Source organism: Ursus arctos, unplaced genomic scaffold (genome assembly GCF_023065955.2).
Source record: "Ursus arctos isolate Adak ecotype North America unplaced genomic scaffold, UrsArc2.0 scaffold_3, whole genome shotgun sequence".
In the NCBI taxonomy this organism is placed as follows: Eukaryota; Metazoa; Chordata; class Mammalia; order Carnivora; family Ursidae; genus Ursus; species Ursus arctos.
In genome coordinates, this window is record NW_026622985.1 from 45,895,819 (window position 1) to 45,913,850 (window position 18,032).

At 35.8% G+C, this 18,032-nt stretch overlaps 1 protein-coding gene across 5 annotated transcripts in view; it reads right to left on the reverse strand.

Moving 5' to 3' along the window:
* CRPPA (CDP-L-ribitol pyrophosphorylase A) overlaps positions 1 to 18,032 on the reverse strand; it is a 305,622-nt gene that overhangs the window by 185,798 nt on the left and 101,792 nt on the right. For all 5 annotated transcript variants that reach the window (XM_057304543.1, XM_057304542.1, XM_057304541.1 and 2 more), the window contains one exon: positions 15,390 to 15,435. In XM_057304543.1, the coding sequence (XP_057160526.1) occupies positions 15,390 to 15,435 (46 nt within the window). The remainder of the gene's footprint in view (positions 1 to 15,389; positions 15,436 to 18,032) is intronic.

The following is an 18,032-nucleotide window of genomic DNA, read 5'->3' on the forward strand; positions in this document are numbered from 1 at the left end:
ACTCACTGCAGAGTCCGCTTGTCCCTCTCCCTCCCTCTCTGCTCCTCCACTGGCTTTCTAATAAATAAATAAAATCCATAAAATAAATAATCAGTAACGACTCAAGAGTGCTCAGCATGGTGTATTTTACAAGAAGGTTTCAAACATCATCAAGTAAAGGCAAACCTAAATACTAGGTTAGTTCCACCACCAAGTGGACAAAAAATCCACACCAGCCTTACTTTCTTAGAAACATCTAACACCATGACTTCATCAGGGCTCATTATTCACTACACTGACCTCTTGAGCCAAAATTTTAGTGTTCTTCGATAAATAAGCAACTGTATCAAATCCAACACTATTCACATCCAAAAGATGTTTCTAGCCCTAATCCATTCAAAATGAGGACAGTCATCTTCCATTTACCTGTTTAGTTCCTTCAATCAACAGCCAATCTGAGAGTATTTTCTGTCTCACAGCAAGGATTTTAAAACAGTATTAAACAGAATCACTACTGCTGAGCCCTGAGGTCCCTGTCTCATTTTAATAGTTAGGAAGAAGACTCAGGTTTCCCTAAACATTCTAATACAGGAAACTATTAGAATAGAGAGGGAGGCAGAATATGGTCAATAAAGGAAAAAAGCCAACAAGCTAGGTCTACAGGACAAGTGGACAACAGGGATGGTACAGAGAGACTTGCAAAAGACACCACACATACCCACTTTCAAAGGTCGAAATGGTCTTCAGTGAAGTTACCTCTACTGCTGACTGTACATGTTTCAGCTGGAGGGCAATAGTAATGGTACACAGGCAGATTTTTTTTCGAGATTTGTTATATCAGATCTTCACCACATTTTTAAATGAGTCATTGAATACAGGATGAAGTTTCCTACCTTACAACTACAAGTAAGGAACAGACATGTGACATCTTGTCTCTTTCATGAACATGTTTTTACATGTAACATACTACTATTTTCCAAGTAAATGATGCAATATATATGTTGTTTTTCAAAGTATATATTCTGAGTTAAGAGAAATGTGAAGGAAATGAAATTTTTAAAGTCTAATGACTCACCAGGATATTTACAAAATGTATTATTGCTTTAAGCGTAAACGTCCTGTTTGGAGTTTCTGTTGTTTTATATTCTACCTACATCAGAGTCAAGTATAACTGGCTGGCTTTTGTCTTATCAAGTCTTATTTAGCTAGTTGCTTAATAACTCACTGTGACCTTAGAAGTTTTTGAATATGACAGATTAACTCCCCTATGTTTTCATTAACATCTCACTAGTGACAAATAAAAGAAATTATAAAACTAAAGTGAACTCTACTTTCTCTAATCTTCACCCAAATATTTAACTTTCCAATTTACATTTTTTTTACAGTAAGATTCCAAGGAAACCAAACTGCTATTAAATCATATTGCAACCTTCCTGTTCTAACTAATTAAAGCTTGACGCAAATGTTCTTACAGATTCACTTAAGATACAGTCACAGTATTACTTTCAAGACAGTGAAGAACAAAAACTATTATGTACAAAGAAGTTATGGTATTAATGTGAAAATGTGGAAAATGAACAATCACAGTCAAAAGCCAGATACATCAAAAATTATAGTTTCTATGTAAATCTTAGCTGTCACACTGCATTGTCCAAAAAGCATGGTTAATGACATAAATGGTGCCATCACTGGGTATTTAACAAGAAAAACCTGATGAAGACATACCACAGATGCAGAACATTGTCCAATTACAGATGGAGAAAACCTGATTTAAAGTTTCTCATTCTTTCAATTTGATTAAAAAGATTAAAAATATATTGCACATAAACTACCATATGAAGTGTAAATATGGATCACAAAAATGTGAAGGCATTAGTTTCTTCGTATGTATAAAACACATACTATCACAATGAGTCTTCCTAATTCTCATTAACACGAATCAATTTCATTCACATGTGATTTTATTTTGTTCCTTTCAGTCAGAGCCAATTTACAAGTATATTCAGCTACTTTCAATGTATAAGCACAAAATGACTCAAATCCTTGCCAACCGGTTTAATTTTCTAAAACACTATATGAAACAAACACACAAACAAAAAGCAGCCATATGGGGATTTATAACTTACCTTTTCAAAAAAGCTTAACAATAAAAGAATTGCTTTTTTTTATCAGTGATGTTGGGGGAAAAATGCATTTTCATAATAAATTCTAAGTTTCTGAATCAATAGATGTTGCACTTGAGAAATCAAAGTGAATTAATTTAACAAATGGAAAACATTACATAATGACTGGGAAAACATGAATTTTTACGTGAACATTAACTATTTTTAACTACTACTAACTAAAGTCATTTAAAAATTCAGTTATTTTCTGTTTTCACTATTTTACTTTTTCATGTTTACATAAACCCTATGACAAGAGGCATCCTGAGGCTTTTTTTAATAGTACAAGCTTACTTGGGTTTGTACAATTATAATCCAGAAAGGATAAAACACTTTCTAAAACAGTCTTTAGCCACAAAATTAATTAAAAGACTAGATGAAGGATGATAAAAGAAATAAATGCAATCTCTTACTTTAAAATTCCATGGGGTATTTTCTATGAAAATTTTAGAATCCTGCTCCTTTTGCCAAGATAGGGTCTGTCAGCATATTAAATTAAGTTTTGGTTGTGATGGTATGTCATATGTAAATCTAGATAAAATATGTTACCGCTGGCATCTGTTAGTACTTTAATGGTTTGGGTAGGTATGAGCAGGCAGCGGCGGGGATGAGGGCAGGGCTCAACCAGCTTGTGTCTAAAGTATGAAACCTCTTTGTTAAGTAGCTGTTTTTAAACTTACCCTGTAAATTCAGTGTCTTGTTGAGCTTATTAATCATGCTACTCTCTACAAAAGTTTGTTTTAAATTTCACTCACAGAAACCTATAAGGGTTAAATAATAAAGAACAATGATCAGATCCAACTCTTTACCTCAGAAAAAGTAGTAGTAAAATGCTGTTTTGAATCCCTATAGCAATTGGTTTGGAAAGCAATTCTGTGACTTCTGGCAACCAACAGCTTAAAACCTGGAGTTTTAAAGGTCAGCCAATGTGGCGGGGATACAGCCCTGAGGCCATTGAGCCGCTCTTAGGGAGAAGGCAAACCAACAATCCATGGACAGACAGCTTAGAAATAACAATCTGAAGAGCACCTGGGACACAAAGTGGGAAAGTTAGGTGCTCATCTCAGAACACTTCCCAGATAGGCAGTGTTCAGTGACAGACTCTCCAGGAACAAAGGAACTGGCAGTCACCATCTCCCTCTCCCATCCCTCAGCATAGGCACAGGGCCACCTACAGGAACTAGTACAGCACTGACACCTCACTTGCTTACACCAAGCCCTAACTCCCCTGTGCTCCAGGGGAACTACCCTTCCCAGTCTCACTTGTCTCAATCCCAGCACAGTGGGTCCCCTCCCCCAGGAGGCCAGCCTAATCCCTGCTCAGACCCCATCTCCCAAATCAGGAGTTTTGCAGAACCTCACAAGGTTCCAGCACTGGTGACGACGGGTCTCATCACAAGCATACCAGAGCACACCTACTTAAAACATGCCACATTCAGCCCAGGGACCAAACCCTGCCCACAGCTGAGAGAGAGCCTCTGCAGACAACTGTCCTCAAGGATGAAGTAGCCAGGACAAAACAGCCAAGTGCACATAGCACACATTGGAGACACTCCTAGAAACACCAGGACCTGGGGAACAGGGAACAACACACAGAAGGGCACCTCCGAACCTCTTCTTCCTAAGGCCATTATCCTCAACAACTGGAGATGTAGCTGATTTTCCTAAAGCAGAGAAAGAGGCTTAAAGACTTAGACAAAATGAGAAGACAAAAAATTTTATCCCAAATGAAAGAACAAGGTAAAGCCATGGCCAGAGATCTAAGTGAAGTAGATATGTCACATGCCTGATAGAGTATTTAAAGCAAGGATCATAAGGATTCTCACTAGACTTGAGAAAAACAGTGGAAAACATAAGTGAGACCCTTAACACAGAGATAAGGAATAACATAGCAGAGATAAAGTACTCAGTACATGAAAGGAACAAATTAATGAACCAGAAGACAAGAGTAATGGAGAGTAATCAAGCTGAACACAATAGAGTGAAAAGAATTATGCAACATGAGAATAGACTTAGGGAATTCAGTGACTCCAGTAAACATAGTAACATCTGTATTACAAGAGTCCAAGAAGAAAAAAAGAACAAGAGGCAGAAAAATTATTGGAAAAAATAATAGCTGAAAACTTCTTTCATCTGGGAAAGGTAACAGATATCCAGATGTAGGACGTACAGATAACCCCCAACAAAATCGACAAAAGCAGATCCACACCAAGACATATTGTAATTAAATTGGCAAAATGTAATGATAAAGAAAAGATGTAAAAGCAGCAAGACAAAATATAGTAACATACAAGGGAAAAGCCCATAAGGCTACCAGAGAATTTTTCAGCAGAAACTTTCCAAGACAGAAGGGAGTGGCATGATATATTCAAAATGCTAAATGGAAAAAATTCTGCACCCAAGAATATTCTATCCAGCAAGGCTATCATTCAGAATAGAAAGAGAAATAAAGAGTTTCCCAGACAAACCACAACTAAATGAGCTCATGATCACTAAACCAGTCTTGCAAGAAATATTAAAGGGAACTTTTTGGGGTTTTTTTGTTTTCTTGTTTGTCTGTTTTTGTTTTGCTTTGGTTTGGTTTTTTTATAATAATTTTTATTATGTTATGTTCGTCACCATACACTACATTCTTAGTTTTTGATGTAGTGTTCCATGATTCATTATTTGCGTATAACACCCAGTGCTCCATGCAATATGTGCCCTCCTTAATGCCCATCACTGGCTATCCCAATCCCCCAACCCCCTCCCCTCTGAAGCCCTCAGTTTGTTTCCCAGAGTCCATAGTCTCTCGTGGTTTGTTCCCCCTTCTGTTTGCCCCCCCTTCATTCTTCCCTTCCTTCTTCTACTGATCTTCCTGCTATTTCTTATGTTCTATAAATGAGTGAAACCATATGGTAATTGTCTTTCTCTGCTTGACTTATTTCACTTAGTATAATCTCCTCCAGTCCCATCCATGTTGCTGTAAATGTTGGGTAATTTAAAGGAACTTTTTGAAAGGAAAGGAGAGACCAGAGTGACAGTATGAAGGTAGGAAACACAAAAGCAGTAAAAATGAGTATCAATGTCAAAAACTCAGTCAAGAAACTCACAAAATAAAAGGAGGTAAAATATGACTACTTGTACCTAAAACAGGAGGAAAGGAATAAAGAACGGATTCAAACTTAAGCAACCACTAACTTAACATAGACTGTTATATGCAGGAGAGGTTATATACAAATCTAATGGTAACCATCTATCAAAAACCACTAATAAATATGCAAAGAATATAGAGAAAGAAATCCAAATAGACCATTAAAGAAAATAAACATACCATGAAGGAAAGCAATAAAGGATCACAGAAAATCTTCAGGAACAACCCCAAAACACAAGTAATAAAATGGAAATTAATACGTGTCTATCAATAACTACCTCGAACGTAAATGGACTAAACGTTCCAATCAAAAGACACAGCATAACAGAATGGATTAAAAAAACAAGACCCTGTACATGCTGCCCACAAAAGACTCATTTTAGACCTAAAGACACCTGCAGATTGAAAGTGAGGGGATGGAGAGCCATCACATAAATAGATGTCAAAAGAAAGCCAGAGTAACAACACTGTAACAGACAAAATAGACTTTAAAACAAAGACTATAACAAGAGACAGAAGGACACCATCTAATAATAAAGGAGACAATCCAACAAGACGACCTAACAATTGTAAATATTTAGGCACCCAACATAGGAGCACCCAAATAACAAGAGCTAATAACAAACATAAAGGAACTAATCAAAAATAATACAATAATAATAAGGGGCTTTAACACCCCATTGACATCAACAGACAGATCATCCAAATAAAAAATCAACATGGAAACAATGGCTTTGAACGACACACTGGAACAGATGGATTTAATAGACATATTCAGAACACTGCACCCTAAAACAGCAGAATACACATTCAAGCGCACATGGAACATTTTCCAGAATAGATCACATGCTGGGCCATAAAACAAGCCTCGACAAATTCAAGAAGATGGAAGTCATACCATGCATCTTTTTTGACCACAATGCTAGAAAACTGGAAGTTAACCACAAGAAAAAATCTGTAAAGACTACCAATACATGGAGGTTAAATAACATGCTACTAAACAATGAATGGGTCAATCAGGAAATAAAAGAAGAAATTAAAAAGTACATGGCAACAAACGAAAATGAAAACACAATGGTATAAAACCTTGGGGATGCAGCAGAAGCAATTCTAAGAGAGACGTATATAGCAGTACAAGCCTACCTCAAGAAGCAAGAACAACCTCAAAAAGCCTAACCTTCCACCTAAAGAAGTTAGGAAAAGAAGAACAAGCAAAACCTAAAACCAGCAGAAGGAAGGAAATAACAAGGTTTAGAACAAAAATAAATGATATAGAAACAAACAACAAAAAAAAAACCCCAACAGAACAGATCAATAAAACCAAGAGCTGTTTCTTTGAAAAAAATCAATACTCTAGCCAGACTTAAAATAAAAATTTAAAAAAAAAGACTCAAATAATATCACAAACGAGCAGAAAATTAACACCACCACAGAGATAGGAACAATTACAAGAGAATATTATGAAAATCTATAGGCCAACAAATTGGACAGCCAGGAAGAAATGGATAAATTCCTAGAAACATATAAACTACCAAAACTGAAAAACAAGCAGAAAATTTGAACAGACTGATAACGAGAAATTCAGTCAGTATCAAAAAACTCCCAAGAAACAAAAGTCCAGGACCAGATGGCTTCACAGGCAAATTTTACCAAACATTTAAAGAAGATTTAATACCTATTCTTCTCAAACTATTAAAATAGAAAAGGAAGGAAAACTTCCTAATTCATTCTATGAGGCCAGCATTATCTTGATACCAAACCAGATAAAGAAACCACTAAAAAAAGAACAGACGAATATCCCTGATGAACACAGAAACAAAAATCCTCAACAAAATGATAGCAAAGAATCCAACAATACATTAAAAAAATTATTCACCATGATCAAGTGGTATTTATTCCTGTGTTGCAAAGGTGGCTTAATATTCACAAATCAATGTGATACATCACATCAATAGGAGAAAGGATAAGAACCCTATGATCATTTCAATAGATCCAGAAAAAGCATGTGACAAACTACAATATCCACTTATGATAAAAACCCTAAAAAAATAGACTTAGGGGGAACATACCTCAACTTAATAAAGCCATTTATGAAAAACCCACAGCCAATATCATTCTTAATAGTGAAAAACTGAGCTTTTCCCTAACACTGGGAATAAGACAAGGATGTCCACTCTCACCACTTTTATTCAGCATAGTACTGGAGGTCCTAACCAAGGAAATCAGACAACAAAATGAAATAAAAGGAATCCAAATTGGTAAGGAAGAAGTAAAACTTTCACTATATGCAGATGACATGGTACCATATATACAGAAAACCCTAAAAACTCCACCAAAAAACTGCTAGAACTGATTAATGAATTCAGTATATCTGCAGGACACAAAATCAATATACAAAACTCTGCTGCATTTCTATACACCAATAATAAAGCAGCAGAAATTTTTTTTAAAATCCAATTTATAATTCCACCCAAAATAATAAAATACCTAGGAATAAACCTAACTGAAGAGGTGAAAGACTTGTATTCTCTAAAACACTGATAAAAAAAATTCAAGATGATGCAAACAAATGGAATGGCATTCCATGTTCATGGGTTGGAAGAGCAAATACTGTTAAAATGTCTACATTACCCAAAGCAATCTACATTTTTAATGAATTCCTTATCAAAATACCAACAGCCATTTACACGGAATAAACAATCCTAAAATGTGTACAGAACCACAAAAGGTCCCAAAAAGCCAAAGCAATCTTGAAAAAGAAAAGCAAAGATGGAGATACCACAATTCTATACTTCAAGTTATATTACAAAGTTGTAGTCATCAAAGCAGCATGGTAGTGGCACAAAAAAAGAGACACATACACTAACAGAACAGAAAACCCAGAAATAAACCCAGGACTACATGGTCAGTTAATCTTTGACAAAGCAGGAAAGAATATTCAATGAGTTAAAGAGTCTCTTCAACAAATCATGTTAGGAAAACTGTACGGCAACATGCAAAAGAATGAAACTGGACCACTTTCTTACACCATACACAAAAATAAATTCAAAATGGGTCATAGACATAAATATGAGACCTGAAACCATAAAAATCCTAGAAGAGAACACAGGCACTAACCTCTTTGACATTGGCTGTAGCAATATTTTCCTGGGCATATTGTTCTGAGTTGAGGGAAACAAAAGCAAAAATAAACTACTGGGACTTCATCGAGATAAAAAGCTTCTGCACAGCAAAGAAAACAATCAACCAAACTAAAAGTCAACCTATGGAATGGAAAAAGATATTTGCAAATGACATATCTGATAAAGAGCTAGTAGACGAAATACATAAAGAACTTATAAAACACCCAAAAAACAAATAATCCAATTTAAAAAATGGGCAAAAGATATGAACATACAGTTCTCCAAAGATGACATCCACATGGCCAGCCAGTAGACACATGAAAGGATGCTCAATATCGCTCATCATTAGTGAAATGCAAATCAAAGCCACAATGAGTTATCACCTCATATCTGTCAGAATGGCTAGAATCAAGAACACAAGAAACAACAAGTGTTGGCGAGACATTGGAGAAAGAGGAACCCCTCTTGCCCTTTTGGTGGGTATGCAAACTGGTGCAGCCACTCTGGAAAACAGTATGGAGGTTCTTCAAAAGTTAAAAATGGAACTACCCTATGATTCAGCAATGGCACTACTGTGTATTTATGCAGAGTCCAAAAACATTAATCCAAAAAGATACATGCACACCTATGTTTACAGCAGCATTATCTACAATAGCCAAGCTACGGAAAAAGCCATTCATTTGGAAAAGTGTCCATCCACTGATGAATGCATAAAGATGCGGAATATATAAAATAGAATGTTATTCAGTCATAAAAAGAATGAAATCTTGCCATTTGCAAGGACATAGATGGAGCTAGAGAGTATAATGCTAATCGAAATAAGACCGAGAAAGACAAATACCATATGAATTCACTCATATGTGGAATTTAAGAACCAAAACAAATGAACAAAGGCAGAAAAAGAGACAAACCAAGAAACAGACTTTTAATTATAGAGAACTGTGGTTACCAGAGGGGAGAAGGGCGGGGGGAAAGGTGAAATAGGTGATGGGGATTAAGGAGAGCACTGGTGATGAGCACCAGATGATATATGGAACTACTGAATCACTATATTGTACACCTGAAACTAATACTACACTGTAAGTTAACTGGAATTTAAATAAAAACTTTAAAAAAACCAAAACAATGCTTTATTTTACCTCACAGTAAATTTGCAATTAACTCTAACTTTTCCAATGGAGACAACTGTATGAATAAATATAAGACTACTTTATATACACATTTCCTATTATCAAATACTTCACTACAGATGGAAATCCATATAAATATACTGATGCTAAAATAAAGCTTCAAAATAAGACTTATCTAAAAATACAAAAATGGAAGTCAGACTTTGACACTTGCTGGATGCCACAATTTTGGGATTTTAATCAAAAGTTTGCCTAAAGTTAGTTACATCAAAATTCCCATACTAAACAAAAGATATAGACTTAAACATTAAGATTATTCAAAACATACATGCTGTTCCAGTGACAAGTAAATTTGGGAGAACAAAACGCACTTGTAAGACAAGATATTTATCAAGGAAATGCTTTGTAGAGTGTTAAAATGTCTAAAGAGGAAAATACTTCCATGAGACTATAATTTGTTGACCAGCAATAACTGGCATTCAAGTGAAAAAGCAGCTCAGAAAGGACCACTTACAGAATGCTAACCACTCGATCACGGGATGAAAAAAAGCTTCATCCTGGAAAAGTAAAGATTGCCATGGCTGGATAAGTCTTCAACTACCAGAATTAAAGAAAACTCAACAGCAACCAACAGATCACTCTGAATCTATGATTTTCAGTTTTAATTTTTAGTCATTCTCTGGGCATGTCCAGAAATCTGCTGTGTCAGTATTATGTTTTTCCCACAGTCTCTAGAAGATTATACCATGTGTTTAGCAGAGCACTGTAAGAGAATACGTCCAGTCGCAACTGTGTGCTTACTCTTCAACGGGCCAGCTGGAGAGAGTGTTTTAATCAGAGCTGGGGAGGCTGAATTTTACCAACCATTGGCTGTACTGACTAAAAGAGCACTAATGAATCTAGTATCCAGCACAGCAGTCAGCTTGAGTAGATTATGACTCAGAGGTGCCAAGCAGCCATGCCCCAGAGTGAAGTCAGGCTTAAAGACAAAAGAGACCTGAGTTTAAATTGTGCATCTTGCTCTTGCTATAGGACCAAGAGAAAAGTCATTAATCTAAACCACAGTTTACCCATCTTCAAAATGGGAGTAGTATTATGTCCGTTACAACATTATAGTAAATAGATGAGGGTAACCTATTTAAAACAATTGTCATGAATGCCATGTGCTCCAAATCCTGGTTTTGAACTTTGACAAAAGTATATACACCCAATTTTATATCTTTGAGAAAAAAAAAAATATATATATATATATAATAATAGAGACAGATACACTGGTTAACAATATACATCTCTTAGGAGCAGGTCAAGTGGTGTGGTGCAAGAAAAGAGCCACCTATCCCCGTAATTTAAATTTTTTCGATTCTAAGGAAAAAAATGTAGCTGTATCCTACAACATACAACTACATTCAATTAAGCTCAACAACAGATACTACAAAAAAACAAAAACAAAAAGAAAAAACAAGACGACATCTTCTCACCTTCACTTAATCTAAAAGAGGCTCACACCAAGTTATGAGCAATGCTAAAATTCAAGAACGTCTTTAAATAGAAAATTTTATTTTTTTTTAAAGATTTTATTTATTTATTTATTTGACAGAGATAGAGACAGCCAGCGAGAGAGGGAACACAAGTAGAGGGAGTGGGAGAGGAAGAAGCAGGCTCATAGCGGAGGAGCCTGATGTGGGGCTCGATCCCAGAACGCCGGGATCACGCCCTGAGCCGAAGGCAGACGCTTAACCGCTGTGCCACCCAGGCGCCCTAAATAGAAAATTTAATAATTGTTTTCATATATAAATTTGGTGGTAAAATCAGACCTGAACTTGGACTAGACGTTCTATAGTCTTTATTCCTGTACTGAATGTAAACATTCATGCATTATAGTTTTCATTATGTTGTAAGGTCCTTAATTCCACTGCTGATGTGACTTAATATGTTATATATTGCATTAAGAAAATATAAATATTCCAAATTTCAAAACATTTATACTTCAAGGATTTCAGAGAAGGCAACCTGAACAAACTCTACTTAAGGAAAAAAAAGAGTTAACAGCTGTAAAAAGAGGTAAACTACCAAAGACAGAAACTTGTAGTTAAGAATTTATTTTCTATTCTTCTTAAATCAGTAATTGCTTAGAACCCTTGATTATCCTATAATATGGACACGATGACATGACCTACATCATTAAGTTCTTGGAAAAGCACAAGACGATACACATAACATGCTTCACACAATGTCTGACACAAAGTACCCAATAAATACTGTGTTGTAGTAGTGCCTAGAAAAATACTGTGAACATTTACTAGGAACTGGCAAAGTGGTGAATACCAAGCTCAGACAATCTGCTATATGTCATATTTTATTTTGTAAATTTATTTAAAAAAAAAATCCAAGGGTGTTCATTTGCCTCTCTGCCTAGTGTTGTTTCTCCTAATAGGCCTCAGAGATAGCATTAGTGCAAATCACAGAGCCAAGTAGCAATCCCAAGTAAGCAAACAAGCATTTGGAACTCATAAAGGACAGTTAGAGCTCTTAATGCAATAAAAATATTATCTAAAAAGAAATGATCTGTGAAAGACTGAAGAGAAGCCTAGAGGAATGTTTCCAAAATTTAACGTACAAACTAATCAAGCAGAGTTTTTGCTAAAATGCATATTCTGATTTAACGTGGTAGAGCCACACATCCCGCATTCAGTTTCTCAGGTAATCACCATGCTGCTGATCTAGAGACCCAAACAGAGAGTGGGAAGGCCCCAGAGAAGTGGCCCTTGAAGTATATGAGCAACATCACAATCCCCTGGAAAGTTATTAGAAATGCAAACTCTAGAGCATAAGGAAAGTTTTGGAGATGGTTGATCAGCCATTTACATCTAGTCAGATTACTTTCCCTGAGAATAAAAGAACACTTTTTAAATACTTAAAAATAAAAACAGCACACTAAAACATGTTACAGAAGAAAAACAGTTTCTCTCTGTATGTAATTTACAAAACTATAGTCGTTAACGAGTACACTTAAATTGTAGGTAAATACAATGTGCACAATTCTCAGTAGGAGCACTTACCAACTACTCACAAAATAGGTCATGTACCTAGGTAACAAAGGTATGACTGTGTATGGAAACCAGACTAGTTTTCTATTTCCTTCTGCTGAGAATGTAACCAACCACATCATGGTTTTAGCCAACTTCTCCACAGTCATGTTTACACAATGCCTGGCTGATGTGTAAATACATGTCGACATTTTGATTTATAGCTATAGACAATCTGTTTACATACACAGATACACAGATGTATAAATTATGGTATAGTAATGGTTTGCAACACAATATTCTTGAAGGACAAAAACCTTGAGGATAGATTACAAATATATGATGTCATGACCACAGAAAAGATTTCAGTTTTGTGACTATAAAGCCAAATGATTATTCAAATAAATTTGGGGGAAAACCTATTTAACAAATTGATGCATTCAGAGTTCAGTCTCAGCACTTTTCCCAGCTTCCAAGTCTGAATTTCAAGCTCACCTCTCAGTCAAAACCTGAGCCCACAGATCTATCCTTCATCTACTTTGAAGGCGTCAGTCACAGATTGTAAAGCCCCATCCTTGCTTCAGGATTGGCGCTGTAATTTTTGCCAGGACCACAAGTTTTAACAGGGTTTCTGTCAGGACCCATCTTTGATGTCACATCAGGGGGAATGGAGGGAAGGAGGGAGGGAGGGAGGGAGGGAGGGAAGAGTGTTTCTGGCATCTAGTGAATTGGACAGCTATATACAGAAGAATGAAACTCTACCATTCTCTTACACCATACACAAAGATAAACTCTAAAGGGATGAAACACCTCAATGTGAGACAGGAATCCATCAAAATCCTAAAAGAGAACACAGGCAGTAACCTCTTCGACATTGGCCACAGCAACTTCTTTCAAGACATGTCTCCAAATGTAAGGGAAACAAAAGCAAAAATGAACTTTTGGTACTTCATCAAGATAAAAAGCTTCTGCACAGCAAAGGAAACAGTCAACAAAACAAAGAGGCAACCCACGGAATGGGAAAAGATATTTGCAAATGGTATTACAGATAAATGGCTGGTATCCAAGATCTATAAAGAACTTCTCAAACTCAACACTCAAAAAACAAATAACCCAGTCAACAAATGGGCAGAAGACATGAGCAGACACTAATCCAAAGAAGACATATGAATGGTTAACAGATACATGAAAAAATGTTCAACATCATTAGCCATCAGGTAAATTCAAATCAAAACCACAATGAGATACCAACTTACACCCGTTAGAATGACACAAATGAACAAAACAGGAAACAACAATTGTTGGCAGGGGTGTGGAGAAAGGGGAACCCTCTTATACTGTTAGTGGGAATGCAAGTTGGTACAGTCACTCTGGACAACAGTATGGAGGTTCCTCAAGATGTTAAAATAGAGCTACCTTATGACCCCGCAATTGCACAACTAGGTATTTACCCCAAAGACACAGATGTAGTGAAAAGAAGGGGCATGTGCACCCCAATGTTCATAGCAGCAATGTTCACAATAGCCAAACTGTGGAAGGAGCCGAGATGCCCTTCAACAGACGAATGGATAAAGAAGATGTGGTCCATATATACAACGGAATATTACTCAGCCATCAGAAAGGATGAATACCCACCATTTGCATCGACATGGATGGAACTGGAGGGGATTACACTAAGTGAAATAAGTCAAGCAGAGAAAAGCAATTATCATATGGTTTCGCTCATATGTGGAACATAAGAAATAGCATGGAGGACATTAAGAGAAGGAAGGGAAAAATGAAGGGGCAGAAAACATAGGGGGAGACAAACAATGAGAGACTATGGACTCCAGGAAACAAACTGAGGGTTTCAGAGGGGACGGGGTGGGGGTGGGTTAGCCTGGTGATGAGTATTGAGGAGGGCACGTACTCCAAGGAGCACTGGGTATTAATGCAAACAATGAATCATGGAACACTACATCAAAAACTAATGATGTACTGTATGGTGACTAACATAACATAATAAAAAAATAATAAATAAAAATAATAAATGAAAAGAAAATGAAAAATCTAAAGAGCATTTTGGAAAAAAAAATACAGGCCAGGCACACTGCTCAATAACCTACAATGGACAAAACAGTCTCTGCAATGAAGAATTACCTGGATTAAAATACAAAGGGTGCTTAGGTTCAGAAGCCCTGACTGAAATGATGGAGGCTGCAAAGGTAGGAGATCAATGTCCCCGTGCATCATCATTTCATTCCTAGTTCAGTGTTAAGCACAACGACAAATATTTTTTGATTACTACGTAAACTATCTGTGTGTAGCTGTGAGGCCTAGAGATGGAAAACAATGATAAAGGGGTTATTACACATGCAGCATCTGAATAACAAAACAAAATTGCAATCATTGTCAAAACTGAAAAGGAATTTAACACATCATCTAGTCTTATTTCTCTATTTGGGGTAAAAATACCTTCATGCGAAAGATGCTATATCACATACTGATATGGCAGTGTTATGAGGGGGAGGGGGACAACAAGGCCTCTTAGTAAAAATAAGTATCTTAAATTTATTAAAATCAGTTTTTTACTTCTAATAGTATCAATATCCCATACTTTTCATAAATTAAGCATTTCCTTTATAAAAATTAAAACCAATATGACATAACTAATAAGTGATATTTCACAAGCAGGAAACACAAAATGTAATTATTTTCAAAAAAAACAAATCACAGACCTCTGTGGCCTACAGGAATTTCTACTTCTGAGAATTCTAGAATTTAAAATGTCATGAGAAATTCTGAACTGGCTTACATTTTTGAAACACAGGAACTGACAGTCATAAGGCCAAACATACCCTTAATAATCGATTCAGCTGCATACAGATCTCGTTTGTAGGTCACCTAAAGGACAAACAAACCTCATTAGACTTAACAGAGCAGGAAGGAATGTGAGAGCAATAAAATTATGCCCCAAAGGAAACGATTTATTTTGGAGAACCTATAAACACACAGTACTGACAATTTCTAAATTATAACAACATTTGCAAGTTCAGAAAAATACATTCTATTTCTGCAAATTGCTGAATATTGGTTTTCGAATCTTTAAATTGAGGTATTATGTGGCAGTGGTTATCAGAATCTTATTAATATAAGTAAAGGATTATTTCAAAGATAATGTGGTAGTGTTTAAATAAAAGTACTAGCACTACTGTTTATTACTGTTTAATAGTAAAGTTTTATGTTGTAAGGAAGAAAAAGTATAATAAAAATCACTAAATCACATTTTTAGTTGAAATATTTCTCAGTTTAAGTCACATCAAGAGGGAGTTCCTTCTGAATTAAAGGAAGTAGGTATCTTTATGTAGATATGGTTCATCTTTCAAGTTTTTTATTAATACATGGATCTGACAGAGACTAGAGGGTACTTTCATGTATTTAAGAACAATCATTATCTTTCATGAAGATCATACATACTCCTTCTAATTGTAACCTACCATAGACCTAGGGCAGATACTTCCCAAAACATATTCCATGAGCTCAGTACAGAATATGTCAGGTTTTTGGCAACACAGAATTAGTTCTTGTGTCAGAAATGAAAAACCTAGAAGATAATGCACTCTATTAATAAGTACTATAAGTTTAGGAGTTGATTCATCATTCAAGTGCCAAGATGATTATGAGGAAAGTGGTCTAAAAACCCACTATGGAAAGTACTTACTAAGTGAGTATGTTTCTGTGCCTATAATTCATATACTTTTTTTTTTCCTTCAGATTATCTCTTAACTAATCTTATACAAAAACTTTTTTCGGCTCAAGTTGCTCAGGGCACTTCTACCCAAAATAGATTCCCCTGCTATGCCTTTATCCTGGCTGGGAAATACTCGTGCAAAACATTACCCTACAACCCACGATTCAAGTAGTAGCTAACATGTAAGATAGAAAGAAAATTGGGGCACCTGGGTAACTCAGTGAAGCGTCTGACTCTTGGTTTCAGCTGAGGTCCTGACACCACAGTCATGATATCAAGCCACCCCCATACCCGCATCAGGCTCTGCCCTCAGCACAGAGTCTGATTGAGACTCTCTCTGGCTCGCTCTCTCTCTCTCTCTCTCTCCCTCTCTTTCCCCCTCTGACCCTCCCCTCCCCGTGCTCTAATAACTAAATTTTTAAAAAGTTAGAAAATTGCTTTAGCCTTCAACTAAACTATTGAAGTCACTTATGACATTGTTATATTATTGACAAAACAAGCACATGCCAACCAAAACTAGTACTATAGTTACTGATTCACAATATAATTCCAGTGTCTGGATAGAAAATAGAAAACAGGCATTTAAAGGTCCATGCTATGTATTTTACCAAATTAAACAATATACTGATCGCATTCATTCATTCAACAAATATTTACCAAATAACTAGGTCCTGCTCTAAGTTTTGGGGATAGAGCAATGAAAAGAATAAACAAAATTCCTTAATCTGTAGAAACAGTATTTTGGTAGAAAAATTCCATCAGGTAAGTTTTCTTCTGTTTCTTTTCGAAAACCCAAAGTTAACTAGATCACTGAAATCAGGCTTCAATATTTGTAATTCAAATGAGAAAACAGTGTTTTTCTTTAATAATTTTCTGCTGTATAGGTAAACTCAGAACTGAAATAGGAAGAGGCCTAATTACCATTACTCATTTTATATTCCTTCTGGCTTTGAGGAATAAAACTGCATTCAAAATCACAACGGAAGAACTGTGAAAGTACCTTCTACATTTATTTTCCCCAAAGGTATCTTAATGATGAATTTTTTTAAGTTAAAGAAAACCTGGTCTCAAATCCTAAACTCCCTTTTCTAGCATTCCTGCAAGACTTATCTGTTTTACGTTGTGATTCATCTTAGTTAAGATACATATTTGTAACACCTAAAGGTCCTTTCTCCACTATTATTAAATCATTAACTGTATAAACAGGAAAGACTCCTAAATGTCCTTTTGTCTACTTTTTCTTGTAGGCTGTGGATACCTACCCTACATAGATTATAGCTTTTTTATTGTTTACTAATATCTTCTACATAAAGCCTATTTAATACTTCAACTCCACTTCTCACCAAACATAGATTTAACAAAAATGAAGTAGAAAATGTTTCTCAAGACTGGTAAAGTACTGTGTTTAAAAATAGCTTTATTTTTTTCCTAATTGAAACAGTTAACGTACTTCAAAGGGAACAGTACTGGAAAATGTTGCAATTCTGAACTGATGAGTTACACTTTGTCAAACTTTTACAGTAATATGGGTTGCCCTTTCCTTATTTGCTGTAATTTTCAAAAGTTTATTAAATCAGTTTTGAAGTTGATTTCCTTCTGTCAGTATGATCTGTAGTTTTCCTTGGACTTTGCACAATACATTATGAAAATTAGTTACTTAAAAAAAAAAATCAACCCTTTAGTGATGGAAGACAGCCCTCAATCCTCTGATTCACTTATTCACAGTGCTCAGCAGAGGCTCAGGAGCCAC